Here is a 16,705-nt window from a genome sequence, read left to right as displayed (position 1 = left end):
TCTCATTCTCTGCACACTGTTTAAAAACATCGAGCCTTTGTCCACTGCTCCGAACATAGCGTATCGCATTCCTAATTGAAGCAACTTATTTCTCCATCATTTTAGGCCTGATCTGACAATTAGGTTCAGAATATGTGCAAGGCACCTAACATGCAGGTACTTGCCTCCAAGAACAGGCTGTTTCTCCCAGCCTAACATCTTCTTCCTAACGTACTCAATTGCAACCTTATTTGCACTTGCATTGTCAACGGAAATTGTCAACTCTCTCAACTTCCCAATCAAGCAAACATGCCTCCAACAACTTCCCTATGCTATTGCCTTGATGATCAGGAATCACCCGAAAATTCAGTATTCTTTTGTGCAATGTCCAACCAGCATCAATAAAATGGGTAGTCACCACCATGTAGTTGATATTTTGCACTGATGTCCATGTATCGGTGGTCAAGCAAAGGCAGAGATTCCTTAACTCTTTCTTCAGCTCTAATCTAGCTGGTTTATACATGGACAGAAACAGTTTCACAATAACCGTCCTAGAAGGCATATCCCACCTAGGTACAGCCACACTACAAAAGTATCTAAACCCCGGCCTTTCGATGAAACTGAAAGGCAGTTCATCCATTACTATCATCTTGCAGGCTGCTTCCCTGCAAGCTTCCTGACTCCATTTCACCATCACCAACTCCTTAGTGCCACCGGTACTTAATACCTGCTGTCCACTTTCTAAATCAACCCTACCCGGATATTTTTTGCACACTTCTTGTATATGTCTCCTAAGTGAACTAGTTCCATTTCCATAACTATCACATGCAAGATCAGTTCCACAGTAATTGCACTTAACTCTCTGTTTAACACAAGTTTGAACTTTCTTACCATCCTTAATCTCGAACTGAGGCTTCTCAATCTTCTTGAAGTGCAACCACACCCAAGATCTTCCAGCAGGTTTTTCTTCTTTTGCTTCTTCATTTTCATCATCTCCAGCATTGCTCGGTCCAGCAGCTGCAGCTTCACCATGTTTTCTCTTCACACCAGCCCTCCTCTTCGAGCTTTTGAATGTTTTGGGAATCGTCTGAACCCTTGAAGCATCAGTTGGTGTTGGAAGAGAAATGGCTTTTGAATTGGAATTGGAATCAGAACTTTGGGATGAATTGGAATCAGAACTGTGGGATGAATTCTAAGTAGAAGCCATGAAATGCTATGCCTGATTAGCAGAGGAGTTCAACAGCCTCACTCCAACATGAAGAATGTTTGCATGTGCAAACAAAAGAAACAAAGAAGAGGAAAGAATCTGCAGAGAAATCAAATTTTCAGTACCAACATACACATAATTAAAATCTCCTATAGGACTAAAAACACTTGGAAAAGATCTGGGTAGTTTTCTTTATATTTTAGTCACAAAGAAGGTTTAAGAACATGGTCCCACAAAAGTATAACCATGGCAGTGTCATTATAGAGAAATATTTGAAAAAAAAAATAACCAGTAAATTAACCAATATCAAAAACCAAACATGACTGCTAGAAAGTCAATTAAACACAATTAGAAAAATCCAATTCACATACCTTTTGAAATCAAACTGGATACAGATGGGACTATGCCAGCCTCGAATCAAATCCTTTTCATTTGTAAACGTTAATCACAAGAAAACAGAGCCACCGAAAAGCAGAGTAAAACCCTGCAAGCCACAAAACCCAGAAATCAGAACCATTGAAAAATGAATGAAAGAAATTGCTTTTTTCTGATAGAAAGATCCGAGAGCTACTCACCAATGACCAAAACACAAGTGGTCTAAGAAACCCAGAAGCAAAAACAATGACTGGTGAAAAAGAAATCCACTTTCAGAAAAGAGAGAAAAGAAAGAAAAGAAAAAGGTACCAATAAACCAAAAGCAAATGAGCTAAGGGTTTCAAAACTAACAAATTCAATATGAAATAGTGATTCAAAGCAGGTAATAAAGGAAAATGAAAAGGGAGGATTCAAAGAAAAATTGAAAAAGCAATGTAAACATAGGTACTAGGTAGTCAAGTTGAAGTGAATATGAACACAAACATGTATGTAATTCACAATGACAAGTTATAACTTAAAATTGCAAACCATTTGTATTACCGAATAGTTATAGGGTCTAATAGTAGTGACCCCCACCATATGATTGATTGTGCCCATAATAAGATGAATGTGGACCATAATGAGACTGCAAAATGAGATTAAATAATAAATCATCATCATGATAACATACGATGAAAATCAGCAACACATAGGCATTAACTGCTTACTTCAGGACCATAATATTCATGAGGGTAGAGACTGCTACCAGCTCCATCAGAATCATATCCATACCACCATAATGGTTTCCGCGAAATGAAGTTGTTGGATCATTATAATTCAATCGTGGCCGATGTCTACTAGGCTCCAAGTAATCAGGATCATAGTCCTAAAAATAACACAGTTTCATATAACACAGTTTCATATGACATGGAGTATCAATTCTAGGTACTAGGTAGTCAAGTTGAAGTGAATATGAACACAGAATATTAGTGAATATTCACACAAACATAGGTAGTCAAGCTTTAAAATTGATACTAACAGAAACATGAGAAGCCAATCACTCTTTTTTTCCAGCTTGTAGTGAATATGAACACAGAATATCTCAAAACAAAAAACCCATTTCACATGTAAAAACAGTATCTATATCTGAAACTACTGAACTAAAACAGGGGTGAGTAGAAAGAAAGAGCTTCCATATTCAAGAAACTCAGATTAAAAAAAGAAAAAGAAAAAAGAACCCAGCTTTGGTAAGACTGTTCTACCAAATGAACTGCAGAACACAGAAACAAAACACTCCAAATGAATCAGTAAAATGGATAACATAGAAGAAACATACCTGGGTATTGCAGAGAAGAAGAAGAAGCTTTGATCACAGAGAGAGAGAGAGAGACGTTGAGAAAAAGTAACGGTCAAGCCTTGACCTTCAGTTTTGATTCCGTGACGGAGAGAGCGGAGGAGGATTTCGATATTCGGAGATCGAGACCGGAGCAGGAGCTGGTAATGGAAGGAGAGAGAGATAGACAACTCAGAGAAGGGTGAGGGAGGGACTGAGAGAGTGAGAAGGAGATTTCAACAGATCTGAAATTTGGGGCTGAGGTCGATACAAGCAAAGAGAGGGAGGCTGAGGTTGATTTAGTGGACTGGAGGACACCGAGGCCTTTAGGGTTGTGTATTTTTTTAAAAAAAAAATATTTAACTTATTATTATAACACCCAATCATGGACTGACATGTGGCATGTGCTACAGTATTCGGGTCGGTTCGGGCTTTCGGGCCCTGAAAAAATGAAACCCGAGACCGAACCAATTACATGAATTCGGGTCGGGCTTTAGACCGAACTGAAAATTTCTATTCTAAAACCGAACCGATTCGGTCTTTTTTCCTCGGTTCGGGTCGGGTCCTCGGTCTTTCGGGTCCGGACGCCCACCCCTATAGTTTACCATATGAGTTCTCAAAATAGTAATATTAGTCCTCAAAGTGGTAACATGAGTCCTTAAAGTGGTAAAAATAGTTGATGTATGAGAAATGTTAACATACCATATACAGATGAATCGGATCAAGACAAATTTTGAGTGAATTAATTGGTACAAAACTACAATATTTCACTATGTAACGACAACAAGGGATTTAGATCATTCTCCTGGTATGCAATAACATACCAATGTTATCTAATTACATTATATCTATAAGAAATGTTATTCAATCTATAATTTATGATAGGGCTTAAAAAAAAATATCTATATTTTATGACACTTTATTTACTGTGGTGGCGGCAGCTGGCTGGAGTTTTCTGCAAGTTCTGTGAATTCTTTGCTTTATTGGGCTAGGGTTTCAACTGGGTTGTGTTGGAATGGGGGTGGGCTTGGTTGTTTTCGGCGCACCTAAAAATTAGGATTTTTTTTTTTTTGGTCATGATTCCTCTTTTCTATAAGGGGAATATGACTATATTTATATTTTTTTACAGGGGTCGAGCTATAGTATAAGAAAATGAAGGGTCTCTGTCGTGCTTGTGGGTGGTTCATGCATGGGCCGGAGGGGTGCACTCAGTTTCTTGTTCAACAGTTGCGAAGTCAAAGGCGGCGGCGGAGGGGCGGTTGGGGCACCCAGTGTGGGTTTCCAGCGCAAGGAATTGGTAGTGCTGGATTGCAGGCTAGGGTGGATCAGATACCTCAGTCTCAATCTGATGGTGCTAATTAAGGAAGCTAGGGTTTCTAACCCTAGTTTGGTAGTAATGGCAGAAGGTCAAGGAAGGCTAGGGTTTTCGTCCCTGTCTCATACATCCCTAGTGAAAATGATGACCTACAGGCTATTCTGAGTTGAGAACTGGCGGCGATGGCCCTACCCTCGCTAGTGGTGGATAAGGATTCTGCATTGACAATGTTAAACTGAATGAGCAAATCAAAACCCATGACCAATTCACAAGAACATAAACACACTTAATATTAATCAATGCCACATGAACCAAAATACAAGATTTTATAAGCTAACCTTCTTCTGTGTTGGGAGCCATTGGAGCTGCACGGATTGACCTTGACAACAAGCACGATTGATCTTCTCCTCAACTCTGGATTCAAGCTCCTTACTATGGGGCACGACTTAATGATTTGTAACAGAGAGAGCAGGGACCAATACCATCTATATATATTGGTTAATGATCCTAAGAATCCTCCCATAAAAGTGTTTCTTAGAAAATAAGTCACCAATAACAAGAAGCCTAATGCAACACTAATTCGGATTACAATTGCAATTGAACTAATGGATTCCTAACCTATGAGCTGATATAATTGTCTCAATAGGTTTCTAGGTATTGTACTAGACATACATCTCCTATTAATGACCAAAGTTCCAATCCAATTTGTAAACTGAATAATAGATGATGATAGGTCCACTTTTATTCTAACATTCTCCCACTTGGACCATCATTGTCTATACAAACTGAATCAAAACAATTTCCAGAAATAGCTGAAGTGTGCACTGAGATGTAAGTGTACCTTAAATCCATTCAATTATGTCAAAATGCATAACCATTGCAGGATCAAGAAATAGCCATGTTCAAATGAGCATACTTGTTCTAGACCACAAAGCAACAGTTTCTGCACTTCACATGAATTCAAACTTAATGTGATGCAATCAAATAACATTATATATCAAAATGCAGTTGTTATTTGACAATAGTTCAACCTAAGCATTTTGAATATCAAAACCACAATGCAAACACAATTTTACACACAGTGGATCAATGTTTGCTTCTTACTGAATATATGCATATATATAACAATCCACTTGAACTGAACTGATTAAAAGTACAGCCACCATAAATTTACCAAAATAAATAAAGCTGTCAAAACATTAACTGAAAATACCTCATTTTATTAAATCAAAGCATGAAGTACAAGCACTTCTGTTACATAACTCAAAAGAGAAAATCAAGAACTGAGTCTAAATAAAACTAAACTAGAAAACAATTTTCTCAAAACATTTTGCTCCCACTGGACTTAAGCATCTTGAAAACTCGACAGAATTCCCATGTTCCTGGAATGCTCCTTAAAAACTGCTACTGACAATGCCTTTGTAAATTGATCAGCAAGCTGGTCACCTGTCTTGATACCAGAAATCTCAACTTCACCATCTTTAACTCTCTTCTTGATACTATAGAATTTCAAATCTATGTGCTTAGAGTTGTTTGACCTCTTACTATTCTTACTGAAGAACACAGCAACCTCATTATCACAAAACACTTTCAAACTTCTAGTAACAAGATCACTCAACACTTTGGTTTCCAAAATAAAATTTCTAATCCATAAACCTTCACAAACTCCTTCATATATGGCTATCACCTCTGCTTGCATGGTGGAAGTAGCTATTAATGACTGCTTCATTGTTTTCCAAGCTACTGCACCACCTGCTAGCATATAAACATAGCCACAGGTTGACTTCATAGAAGTAGGATAATTCCCAGCAAAATCTGAATCTATAAAGACAACTAATTCAAGCTTTTTCACACGTTTATACACAAGCATATGGTCTTTGGTCCTTTGCAGGTACCTCAGAACCTTCTTACCAGTTGTCCAATGCTCATGTCCAGGATTTGACTGAAACCTGGACAGCATTCCAACTGCAAAAGACAAGTCTGGCCTTGTACAGACTTGTGCACACATCAAACTCCCTACTAGCCTAGCATATGGTATTGACTCCATTTCAGTTTTCTCAATATTAGTTTTAGGACACTGATTTTTGGTTAGTTTATCTCCCTTAGACATTGGAACTTCACCATTAGCACAGGTTTCCATTCCAAATCTTTTCAGAATTTTTGAAATATAACTTTGTTGAGACAACCCCAACAAACCCTGCTTCCTATCTCTCTTAATCTCAATTCCTAGTACATATGATACTTCTCCCAGATCCTTCATGACAAAATTACTTGACAAGAAAGCTTTAGTATCTTTCAGCAATTTTACATTACTGCTAGCAAGAAGAATGTCATCTACATACAGGATAAGAAAGATAAAATTATTTCCAACTACTTTAAGATAAACACACTTATCCACAAGATTTTCAGAAAATCCAAAAGATGAAACCACTGAGTCAAATTTCTTATACCACTATCTACTAGCTTGTGTGAGTCCATAAATGGATTTCTTAAGTTTACAGACCATATTTTCTTTTCTTGCTTCAATAAAACCTTCAGGTTGTACCATGAAGATTTCTTCCTCCAGCTCCCCATTCAGGAAGGATGTTTTTACATCCATTTGATGTAATTCCATGTCATAATGGGCCACTAAAGCCATTATGATTCTGAATGAATCTTTGGTTGAAACAGGTGAGAAAGTTTCTGTAAAGTCTATCCCTTCCTTCTGTGTGAAACCCTTATTAACTAGTCTAGCTTTATGTCTCTCTATGTTTCCAGTGGCATCTCTTTTGGTTTTAAAAACCCACTTACAACCAATAGGCTTGTGATTTTCTTTTGGCTTCACAAGCTCCCATACACCATTTTTGTACATTGATTCAAGCTCTGCAATCATAGCTTGAGTCCGAGCATCAGAATCTTTACTTCCAGTTGCTTGTTTAAAACTAGTGGGATCATTGTCATCAGCCAATGCAGACTCAACTTCTTTTAAATAAACTTCATAAATATCATCCTCCCCTCCAAACCTTGGTTTCCTTACTCTCTGTGATCTTCTAGGTACCACAACTTGATTTTGTTGTGGCTCGGGTTGAGGTTCAGGTTCAGGTTGTGATTGAGGTTCAGTTGAGGTTTCTTGTGGTTGCTTCTGCCTAAGTCTAGTTCAGCCATTTCATAAACATGATCATTAGCCTCTAAATTTTCATATACAACATTTTGACCTTCAACTAGATTTTGACTTTGAGCCAATCCTGAATTTAACAAATTATTTTGAATGCTTGGCATTACTGCTATAGACCACACATACTTTGGGTGTACGACATGAGGCTAAATTAGAGCTGGTTAGATCAAGGAAGCGACCAAAAATAGTTGCGGTTCAAGCTTCAAAACCGTTGGATATGTAAGAAGGTTTTGATCTTCCAAACACAAATGGCCGGGGTGGTGCACATTTCACCGACTAAGAAGAGCAGGGGTGGCCAAAGGGGGGTAAGAATAACCATACAATAGCTGCAAGAGGCCCTAAACCTAAAAGAAAAGATTTCCTTAAGAAACTTTTGATGGATGAGGTGGGTCCGAAGAGGTTGTGATCGAAGGAGGCAACAAAGTTAATGGAAACTTCTATGGAGGCGATTTTGGAGCGTCGAGCTATTCTTCACTTAGAGATGACATCAAGCTCGAATCAAGTTTGAGAGATGTTGCTAAGAGTATTCACCCTGTGCTATTGAGTTATTCATGGGTAGTGTAGAATAGTTTTGAATGAGCTTCATTAGTTTTTAGGAAAGTTGAATTGCTCAGATGATTTTTTTAACAGTCCCGCTAGGGTAGGTCGTTATGTGTAATTTTACTGATCAATAAAAGAGTTGACCTTTTTTTTTTTATCAAAAAAAACTTTTGAATCATTTTTACTATTACTAGAAGAAAGATAAAATGAAATTTTTTTCTTTTTTTCTTTTTTCCTTTTGTAAAACTGTTTCAGTTTAAACTGATGCAAATCAAGTTTTTAAACAAAAGATTGTAGCCATAACTGTTATCTCCTTTTTAAATTCTTGTTTGTTGGTTAAAACAAGGTTTCTAGTCACAACCAATTAAGAGCTTCTAGTTAAAATTTAAGGACCAATCCAATTTTTTTTTGTCTCTCTAAATAAAGTAATCTCCATGCATGCAACGTTGTCCCCTATATAACTCCCCCAAAATCCCCAAAACCAAAACAAACTACTACAAGGAAACACCAAAAAAATTAAAAGAAGAATAAGTAATAAATTTCATACTGCAACTTTACAACTATGGGGGCCAATAAAACTAAAGCCTCGATGTTCTTCTTCGTTCTCTTCAGTCTTCATGTTGTCCATAAGCTCTTGTTTGGCTTTCAACATCACGAAGCTACTTAACAAAGAATCCGATTTCAGCACCCTTAACAAATACCTCTCCGAGACCAAACTCGCCGACCAGATCAACAAGCGAAGCACCATCACCGTCCTCGCTGTGGCCAACGACGCAATGGGTGGCCTCTCTAGCGACGACAGCTTCACCCTCAAGTCGGTCATGAGCGGCCACGTCATCCTCGACTACTACGACAAGGAGAAGTTGGCTAAGCTTGCCAAGAACAATAGAAGCGCCACGCTGACGTCTCTATTCCAGAGTTCGGGCGTGGCTCAAAACCAACAGGGCTTCGTTCGGGTCGAAGTCGTTGACGGTGAGATTATTTTCGGGTCAGCATCCAAGGGTGCACAAATGAACTCCAAGCTAGTTAAGTCGGTGACAGCTCAGCCCTACAACATTTCCGTGCTTGAGGTCAGCTCCATCATTGGGGATTTGGGGTTCCCAACATCAATGCATCTCCGGCGCCCGAGAAGGCTCCGGCACCGAAGAAAGGCAAGTCTACCAGTCCGGAAGACGAGGCAGAGAGTCCTTCCGAAGACACCGCTGAAAGTCCCGCCGATGACACGTCGGACTCGGACTCGGAGGCTCCGAGTCCGTCCAAAGCCAGAGATTCGACTCCGCCCAAGCCAGGTTATGAGGATGATCTGGTGACGGCAGATTCGCCATCTTCGACTCCGGCACCTGCGCCCTCCAAGAATGATGCACGCGCCACGGCTGCTGAGATGGGAGTTGGGGTTGTTGCGATGGGGTTGGTTATTTCAGTATTGGTTGCTTTGTTCTGACGATCATGAGATAAAACTGATAAAATAATAATAGGCACTGAAAATGAACTACCTCCAAGGGTAGAAGTATTCTAATTTGAATTAGTTCTGTAAGACATTAATTAATTTGTTCTTGAAAAGATGAAATTAAAGTTCAAATTAAGAAAGAAAGAAAAGGCTGAGCCTTCCAGCTAGGCTGGGTTCCAAACCCTTTTCATAAAAAAAAAAAAAAATAATAATAAGGCTTCTATGTGTACGTGTTTATTATATATATATATATACACACACACACACACGCATTTACCAATTGTTTCCAACACTTTGTTATTAACTGATGTGACAGATAACATATGCATGATGATATTAATTATAGGGTTCTTATTAGGGTATGCACACTTAAAAATATGGGCCCATTTTTATTGGAAGATTTTTCCTTGTAGGCCTATGTTCTTTCCAACAATCTTTTAACTCTTTAGCTCAAACTGTTAGTCTTATAGGAAAAATGTGAGGCTATGGTATGTTAATATTTCTCATACATCAACTATTTTTATGATTTTGATGACTCATTTTACCACTTTAATGACTCATTTTTTCACTTGAGGACTCATGTGGTAACTAATTTTTTTTACTACTTTAAGGACTCATGTTACCACTTTGAGGACTAATATTACTATTTTGAGGACTCATTTTACCACTTTAAGGCAATTGTATGCATGTCATATGTTAACACACTCTTATATTGTTACACTACTTTGTGATGGTTAACTTGCAGCCTTCAATTCACTAGAGCTATAGTTTACGGTGGAAAAAATTGAAAGGTTACTACCACGGAGCATAACCGGCTGGAGATGAAATAGTAGTAATTTCAAATTGAAATAGTATATGCATGATGATATATATTAACTGATAGTTCTTTCATAGTTCTAAATGAATGAAGTTCAACACAACATATAAGGGTTCTTATTAGGGTATGCACACTTAAAAATATTGGCCCATTTTTATTGGAAGATTTTTCCTTGTAGACCTATGTTCTTTCCAACAATCTCTCAACTCTTTAGCTAAAACTGTTAGTGTTATATTGTTACACTACTTTCTGATGGTTAACTTGCAGCCTTCAATTCACTAGAGCTGTAGTTTACAGTGGAAAAAATTGAAAGGTTACTATCACGGAGCATAACCGGTTGGAGATGAAATAGCTGTCATTTCAAATCGAGGTTGAACAAACGGGAATAGAATGATAATATAGCATTTAGAATAATAAGAAATTTCTATGAACAAAAATCTTAGGGGCTTAAAATGATTTTGTCTGATAAGATACCAAATTACTACGCATTGCTAACTTGAGCTTCTTTAATTAGTGAGAGAAGAAACGTTAGAGATAAGCAAGAAAAATGAGTAAGGAGTTGGTATTTGACAGGAACTTTAACTTTTAGATGAATTAACGTTGAATTTTTTCATTAAGAAAATCGTAAATGATGTCATTCGCTTAATTAACTTATTATTCATACTCAACTATTTAAAACAGTGATGTGAAGTGTGCAAATCAGGTTTTCTTTCATTTAATTTAATTGAGAAAAAGTTGGGATGAATAGCATTTTCTCCATATTAAGGTTCATGATAGTGAAGTATGTAATGACCTTCTTGACATGCGCTATTATTAATGGAATTATCATTATTAAAAAAAAAAATAGTGAAGTATTCATTCATGTCTTTTTAATACGTACGTATAGTACACGACTGATCTAAAGTTATGATCGAAGGTGGTAGTTTATAATAGAATATTTTTAGGGGATGCATGAATTATAGATTTGATTATGATAGTTATTCATAAGAATTTGTGCTTCTAGTTAATTATAACCTGACTGCATCCTATTTGCTCTTTCTAATGAGAATATAGCATCTAATTTCTAGGAATAGAGTCCTAGATTTGTTTGAAGTTTGCAAACTAGATTATCTGTTTCATAACTTGGGCAATATTCCTAACTCCTAAGCTAGCTAGATTATCTCTAGGTATATTAGCACTTAATTCGACTTATGCCTAACTCTTGCTTTATAACATATAAAAACACATAATGATCGAGTATATATACTGCCGCCATCAGTACTATTTCATTAAAAGATTACTTTCTGTTGTTTTTGAATGAAATCATGTGTCATTGTGGGGTTCAAATCCCGCAAAGAAGTGACGAATAAAGAAAGAGTCCCTATATTATGCAACTCGATCCTACGGTCCTACCTACCGATTCCAAGTTTTTAGAACGGATTTTAGAACTGTAATTTTCGTTTAGTCTTTTAAAAATGCATAAAAATGATGTGTGTGCTTCAAAAACGTCATATTCTGTCCGCATGGCATAATTAAGTGCCTAAATTTTAGGTCTTAAATTGGCAAATAGCAAGTACTCTCTATTACTTAAACTACAAGCTTTACATGATTTAAATGGTTGTCACTAGTTGTGGCAACCATTGGCTCTAGATGTTTCGGGAAGATAACGGCTTCTATCTACACATTTTTCAAATGTAGATTCCTCAGTCTTCTATTCATTTGGGTTTAATAGATAGTGACGATCGAGCATATATAAAACATGCTAAGTGGAGGCTACTTTTCCCTTGATTCCCAGTACGTTTCTCGCCAGAATGAGATATATAAAAGCTAAGCATGTCCATAAAGTTTGTGGTGTATAAAGAATCAAAAGGGGTTACCCCCCACGAAAAGCCTTTGAATTTGCATGCAAAGGAGGGAAAAGGAAAGTAAAGTGAAAATACATAAGGAAAATTCAGAGAATAACAAAAAGAAGGGTGAGCTAGGGTTGTCCTCGAAGATCCAAACACCGAAATGATTTGACAAGCTTAAAATGTTTAATGATTGGTATCTGATTAATTTGCTGCTTAGTGCCAAATAAGCACATTAATATACACCTAGGGCAATGATTCTCTTTTCCGGTTTTAAATCACTTATGAATGACATAAGGTGCCCATGTTCCCTTGGGCAGGAGTTAATTTCATATAAATGCCCTCTAATATTCCTTACTAATTTCTTTTGGATTTGCTTACTGCTTCTTATATTCCTTCATTGCCAACTTTTTGTAATGAAGGTTTCCAACAAAGTACAGCCACCTTAAAAAAAATTATATATTTCTAAGCTAAGTTCGCAAATTTCTTGATCATCATCTTAACTCTCTGGGATAATATGTAAGTTCTTAATTTTTTGAGATAATATGTGAATGAAGGATTAACTGCCGATTTGACAAGTCCTCATGAATGTTTTGGGAAAATGAATACACCACATGGTAGTGAATATTGTTGTATGTGATGCGCATATATACTGTTATTTAATATATGACTTAAAGGCAGAAACACCAATTAGCTCCGCCCACATGTATCAAACATACTGATATTGTTCTCAAGCTACCCAGAAGGCAAATTAGTAAAAAACTGAGTAAAAGCTTCCGCATTAGAGTGTGATTTGATTGCTTCGAGACCAACGCATGACTGTTGGCTTTCTGATGTGTGACTAATGTTTACTTACCGATATGTGATTAATATGACTAATCTTTTCAGCATCATGCCAGAAAACCAAAACTTATACAACTTATATCAAGCACCAACTCATTGATCCACCATGGAGTATAGAAAACTTTAAAATACTTTGATTCTGTTTCGGGCCAGTGAAGAACACCCACAGCTAGAAATGCATAATAAATCTTTTCTAAGTTATTGCTAATTAAAGCTAGGTCGATCATGCAGTAGAGAACTATTCCTCACGTAGTTATTCTTATATTATTAACAATATTCCATCAAAATTTTAGAAGGGGCAGGTGCAGTACAGCTAGCTAGCCACAATGCCAGGCATACTATATGTCGCATTGTCCATCAATACCCAGAGAAGAAATATCTGTATAGCCGAAAACAGAAAAAAAAATTCAGAAATGGTACCCAAAACAATTAGGATTAGGATGGAGCTAGGGGTCCTTATCACCAGGACCATTGAGGCATGCATAAAGAGAAACACAAAATCGCAAAGGTAACCTTTTACTCGAGGCATTGGATGGCTAAAGGCATACAAACTAGAGACCAGCTCCATCCATACATATAGAACAGTGGAATCAACTTTCAAACTTATCATATAGTTAATTAAGGACCACTACATTGGAATGTAAAAGTCTGTTCTCCCTTCTAAAATCCTCCCTATATATCCGTCTAATTTTGTTCATATCTTTCGCTTAATATTTATATATTTTTCATAAAGTCGATCTACACTTTAAAGTTAGTAATTATTATTTTGATATCTTAAATATGTTTTTTAACATACTATTTCTTAAATGTTAAATTACTTATGTATATATATGTGGTTGATTGGGGGTTACAAATAGTATATATACGTCAATACATATCAACAACACTTTTTTTTTTTTCGAAGGAGGGATAGAGACATGCATAGACCCGAAGGGTTTAGGGATTAGGATTGAAATTTATATTTTACAGTCTCTCTCCCTTTCCATTTTCAACAATCTAGCTAAGCTAGAACATTACGAGCTAGCATATGTGATATGAAAAGATAATTGTTATATTTAAGCTTGTAAAAAAACAAAATGCATTCCAACATACCTAAGTTATACGACAAAAGAAGAGACTTGATACTATTCCATTTATACTTGTACTGCATGTATACTTGTGCTCCAATGTACGTTCTTCTTCTTTTGGTTAACAATTTTACTAGATTCCCGTAAGATAATTAACCACTAGAGCCAACATCAAAGAAAAGAAAACCACTTGAGTCTCTTTGAGTTCGAGAAATTTCTCCATCATAAATTTGTTGGTTGCATTTTGACACTTAAAAGAAAACAAGAACTGCTACTCTTAAATGTGGTTGAATTAATCATAGTTAATTTAAGGGCTAAAAGCAATGTTCTTTAGGACATATTAATTGAGATACGTACATAACAAATATGATTAATGATAAAAAAATTTGATGGATAACTGATGTTATATAGCCGTTCTAGATTGCTTGTGTCATTTATCAACTTCGATTAATCAATTATCGCACACGTGCATGAAAGCAAATTCGTTAGAGAATAAAACTAAAATTAGGAAACAAGAGGTAAAGACCATACATGCTAGTCTATTCTTTGTCCAAGTTACTTCATTGATAAGAAAATTGGAGATTGACTACTCATGAATCATTGCAAAGGTTTCCTTTTTCTTCTTAACAATCATTATACATAATAGTTACAAATGGTGCTCTTTCCCACCTCATGTCTCCCATATGTGTAAGCAACTAAGCATGTGAACAGGAAGTAGTTTTTTTCCAACTGCAAAATATCCTAAGGCACAACACTAATCATGGATTTGACAAGACAAGGCTCAAAGAACCCTCTTGACCTAAATTGAGGACCATCTAGCCCATGTGTGATCACATGTGAGCAACAGGGTACATTACAACCAATATGATATTGAATAAAGAAATTGTGGAATTGTGTAACTTGGTCACGAGGTGGTCCTTTTGATGACAATTAAAGTACGTAACATTAGGGTTCAATTATGTTTGATTTGATTGTGACACTTTGATCGATTATATTTGAGTGGTGTTGAGAACTTGTGGAAAGACCAATGATCATGAAATGATTATGTGCAATGACTGTCTAATCTGGACCATAAAAGAACTCGGTACTCTACTGTTCATTATAGTGATTTAACTTACAACCTCGTTTGATCCAAATTTAGAACTTTTAGTAGGTTAAGGAAAATGTTTAATTGTGTAGTCAACATGGTACACTTTTTATGGTCAATCTTGTTATCCTTTAAGATCATTTTGTTCCTTTATAAGGAGTAAGTACATACTATATGGCGAGAAGACGATGATGATTTATGTATTGGTAAAAACTGCAGGAATTAAAAGTGAATAAAAGCACATAAGACATGAGATATTCAAGGGTACCTACAGTCTCATAAGAAAATTTATTTCCAGACACACAGGCGCATATATATATATATATAGGATTTCAAAATAGATGTTAAATCTCCCCTATTTCAAAATGGCTTATAAATTCCAATATTGAAAAAAAAAAAAAAAACATTTAAGGTTCTTGAATATATAAGTCATAACTTTACTCACAGTAGGGGGCGGATCCGTGGCATCACAAATTATAGTTAAAATTATACTTTAAATCCTATCCATTAAACTTAATAACAATTAACGGTTGAGATCAATCGTAAGAAAAAATTATTATCTATTATCTATTATTATTATTTTTTTTTCTTTTTAACTAATTAATCAAATCTATTTATTATGACATAATAAAAATCAATAATTGCTATTCTGATTTGGAATACAATTAAGGAATCAAATCTTTCAATTGTTTTCCTATTGAAAGATTTGATTCCTTAATTGTTACATGCTTTAAACTGAAAAAGGACAAAAAAAAAAAAACTATCCATGAATTAATAGATTCATGTGAATGTTATGTTAGCAGAACAATTAAGTATACTTTATAGACTTGAATTGTGTTAGAGACAACATGGTATACTTTGTTGAGGACAAACACGGTTTAATGTTCTTGTAGGGATGGTTAAGATCTTTGGAAGTGACCAAAGTTGCTTGGAGAGTCTAGTGATTGATTTTGGAGCTGCATCACTATTTAACTTTTGATGTTGAAGATCAAGTGTTTTTGAAATTGTTAGCTTGAACTAGGTTTTTTTTTTCCCCCTCTCTATCTCTCTCTCTATGACTTTGTATGACTTGGTGAGCAATTTCAATTGATTTTGACTTTGCATGACCTGAGTATGATGATACGACCAATATGTGCACATAATGCTACAGGGTGAAAAAGTTGGTAATTCAAGTATAATTGGTGTATTTTGTTCAATTGGATTATACCATGGAGAGAGACAACGTTGAAGAAGAGGAAAGAATTCCTCTGAAGATTGTCTTTCCTTATTTTTCTTTAATTAGTGAGTTTTAGTTAGGATTAAATTAATTCAATGAGAGAGAAAAAAAAATGAAAAATGAAAAATTCAAATTTAATATCATCCATTGATAGTCTTTTAATCTAATGGTTGATAATTGAAGTATAATTTTGATTATAATTTGTGATGCCACGGATCCGCCCCCCACAAGGTAATAAGATTAAGTTATTTTCTGTATCCACTTGCACTGTTTTTCTTTCTTTTTGTGTTCACATTTTGCATGTTTTGTATTGCGAAATGCTACTAACGATGGAAATAAGAATTTGCATAATTTAAAAGAAAAAGTGTGTGAAAATTGTTTAATATGATTAATATCCAATTTATTCTAGCTCATTATTTCCAAACTATTGTGAGTGGAGTATTTGAGGGTGCGAAATCACGATCCAAACTATTGTGTTAGGGTAAATCATGTATACACATTATTTGATTCAGATTTGAAA

At 35.9% G+C, this 16,705-nt stretch overlaps 1 protein-coding gene across 1 annotated transcript; it reads left to right on the top strand.

Annotated features, from left to right (window-relative positions):
* The first annotated feature begins 8,658 nt into the window (after positions 1-8,658).
* LOC133738021 (fasciclin-like arabinogalactan protein 14) lies at positions 8,659-9,323 on the top strand. Its single transcript, XM_062165462.1, has 2 exons — positions 8,659-8,916; positions 8,958-9,323. The coding sequence occupies exons 1-2, from the start codon at positions 8,659-8,661 to the stop codon at positions 9,321-9,323; spliced, it is 624 nt and encodes a 207-aa protein (XP_062021446.1).
* Positions 9,324-16,705: the final 7,382 nt, after the last annotated feature.

Source organism: Rosa rugosa, chromosome 3 (assembly GCF_958449725.1).
Source record: "Rosa rugosa chromosome 3, drRosRugo1.1, whole genome shotgun sequence".
Lineage (NCBI taxonomy): Eukaryota > Viridiplantae > Streptophyta > Magnoliopsida > Rosales > Rosaceae > Rosa > Rosa rugosa.
The sequence above is the reverse complement of the archived record's forward strand: the minus strand, read 5'-3'. Positions and strand labels throughout refer to the sequence as shown.